This window comes from Astyanax mexicanus, chromosome 2 (genome assembly GCF_023375975.1).
Source record: "Astyanax mexicanus isolate ESR-SI-001 chromosome 2, AstMex3_surface, whole genome shotgun sequence".
Classification (NCBI taxonomy): Eukaryota; Metazoa; Chordata; class Actinopteri; order Characiformes; family Acestrorhamphidae; genus Astyanax; species Astyanax mexicanus.
In genome coordinates, this window is record NC_064409.1 from 52,973,964 (window position 1) to 52,976,409 (window position 2,446).

A 2,446-nucleotide genomic window follows, 5' to 3' on the forward strand; every position below is an offset into this window, starting at 1 on the left:
CAGTGGCGTTATAAAAAGCCTGACTCTGTCAAACTGCAACAGGCAGAAAACATGGCTTTTTTGTGGATCGTCTCCTGTCTTGCCTTCATTGGCACGGCCTACGGTATGTAATTCAAACTCATCTAACTTTTTTTTATTAAACATTGCTAATATTCTCTCTGGATGCAGAGCTAAAACTGTTGGGTGTAAAGAGTTAAAGGACAGCTTCACCCAAACTAATCCAGTGGAACATATTGGTAATGCAGGGGTAGAACTTAAAATATGTAGTTTTAGGACCAACAGCTTTTATTTCATGTACCATTATATAGTGTAAAATTTAAGAATACATTTTACATACAAACAAATTTTACAGATGCCAAAATAGACAACAAAAATATATTGCAAAATATATTTAGCTGCTTCATGGCTGTATAGCAGAGACAAAACCTTCAAATTATTTCTTATGAGTGGTAATGCTATTTGAAATTATATAAGAAATATAAAGAATTATATATGAACTTATTTAGGCATAAACTGAGGAATTAATAAAAAGTTAGAGCAGAACACTGAGCTGGAGACCTTAAAAAGGTCACTCAACAGTTACACTTACTAATACGTATACATATGAAGATGTATGTTTCTGGTTGTGTAAATGTTTTCAGGTTGTGGTGCTCCTGCCATTCCCCCTGTGATCACTGGCTATGCCAGGATTGTGAACGGTGAGGAGGCAGTGCCCCACTCCTGGCCCTGGCAGGTGTCTCTGCAGGTAAGACTGTTCTAAATTAATGTTGACCGTTTTTTATTTTCTAAAACACTACTGTATTCAATTTCTGGAGTATTTTTTTGTATTTTAGACATAAATATCTGAAGGAATAAAGACTTTTAACTTATTTTTAAACTTATCTGCTCAGGACAGCACTGGTTGGCACTTCTGCGGCGGCTCCCTCGTTAACCAAAACTGGGTGGTGACTGCTGCTCACTGTGGCGTCAGGTACAAACAGAAATTTTAGCTTCCCTTTTTTCAGCTATGCTCTCATAGCATTTCCCCCATATGCTTCATGACTTGTATTACACCCTAATAACTGATATTTGGAAACTACCTGCAAAGCATTGCAAACTAGTTGAGCTGTTCCAAAGTTATACCAGTGGGGAAAACAGCCATGAACATCCATTGGTTCAGAGAGCTAACTGCATGTTTGTGTAATGTATACCTTACTAACAGCAATAATCTAAAAGTTAAATTACTCTATGTCTAAAAAGATTTTTGGTGTGAATCCTATATTTCTTATGGCATGTAAACTAGAAATGCAATTTCAATATCTTGATTTGCAGAACATCCCACTATGTGATCCTGGGAGAGCATGACCGCTCCTCTAACGCTGAGGCCATCCAGACCTTGCGCATTGGAAAGGTATATACTATGTTCATATACAACACAGAGTTGGAAAGAGAATGGTGTACTTCTAGAAGATTTGAAGAAGTTTGATTTATAAGTGAAGTTGAGGTAAATCAGAGATTGCATACAATAATATTTAAAAAAAAAATCTGCATCCCTAACCCTTCTCTCTTCTCTCGCACACTCTCACTAATACAGGTTATCCAGCATCCCAGCTACAATTCCAACACCATCAACAATGACATCACCCTGGTCAAGCTGGCCAGTACTGCCCAGCTCAACACCCGTGTGTCTCCTGTGTGTCTCCCTGCTTCCAGCGATGACTACGCAGGAGGCCTGAAGTGTGTCACAACTGGCTGGGGCCTGACCAGATACAATGGTAACAGAGATTATGTGGGATGGTAACTGGAGTGACATGTGATAATTAAACTTTGTGTCAGTGACTTTGTTTGAAGCATAAACTGAAATGATGGCTTTTCTAGTGTTTTAGTGTATTATCTTTAACTCGGTCAAGTGTTGCTGAAAAGCATTGCTCACTATCAAATATCTTCCTGAAGTGTGAGATCTCTCCTTCTCTTTTAGCTGCAAACACTCCACCTCGTCTGCAGCAGACCGCTCTGCCTCTGCTTACCAACAGTAACTGCCAGCGTTACTGGGGCACCTCGATCACAAGTGTCATGATCTGCGCTGGAGCTGCTGGAGCTTCCTCCTGCATGGTAATACAGATCAGCATCACACTACATAAACAGCAAAAGTGATTTTAAATATTAATATTTGAACAATAAACAAAGCATAACAGGACTAACTCTACATGTTTGTGACTCCTCCCTCAGGGTGACTCTGGTGGTCCTCTGGTCTGCCAGAAGGGTGGAGTTTGGAACCTGGTGGGTGTTGTATCCTGGGGCAGCAGTACCTGCAGCACCTCCACTCCTGCAGTGTATGCTCGGGTCACCAGTTTCCGCTCATGGATTGACCAGACCATCGCCTCCAACTAAAGCTTTGAGAGCCATGTGGACTCAAACCCAGTTTTTGGGTTCCTTTACTTTCTGAATAAAGATGAGATAACATAAA

General features: G+C 40.4%; 1 protein-coding gene across 1 annotated transcript; it reads left to right on the forward strand.

Moving 5' to 3' along the window:
* LOC103033388 (chymotrypsinogen A) lies at positions 1-2,446 on the forward strand. The gene is made up of 7 exons (XM_007244272.4): positions 1-103; positions 642-745; positions 891-970; positions 1,312-1,390; positions 1,574-1,754; positions 1,958-2,091; positions 2,209-2,446. The coding sequence occupies exons 1-7, from the start codon at positions 52-54 to the stop codon at positions 2,368-2,370; spliced, it is 792 nt and encodes a 263-aa protein (XP_007244334.3). The 5' UTR covers positions 1-51; the 3' UTR covers positions 2,371-2,446.

Bases quoted from the DNA above. Each gene is read 5' to 3' on its own strand.
- LOC103033388 (XM_007244272.4), top strand. From the start codon at position 52: ATGGCTTTTTTGTGGATCGTCTCCTGTCTTGCCTTCATTGGCACGGCC. The intron at 1,755-1,957 runs GTAACAGAGATT...CTTCTCTTTTAG, and splicing joins GGGCCTGACCAGATACAATG to CTGCAAACACTCCACCTCGT. The intron at 2,092-2,208 runs GTAATACAGATC...CTCCTCCCTCAG, and splicing joins CTGGAGCTTCCTCCTGCATG to GGTGACTCTGGTGGTCCTCT.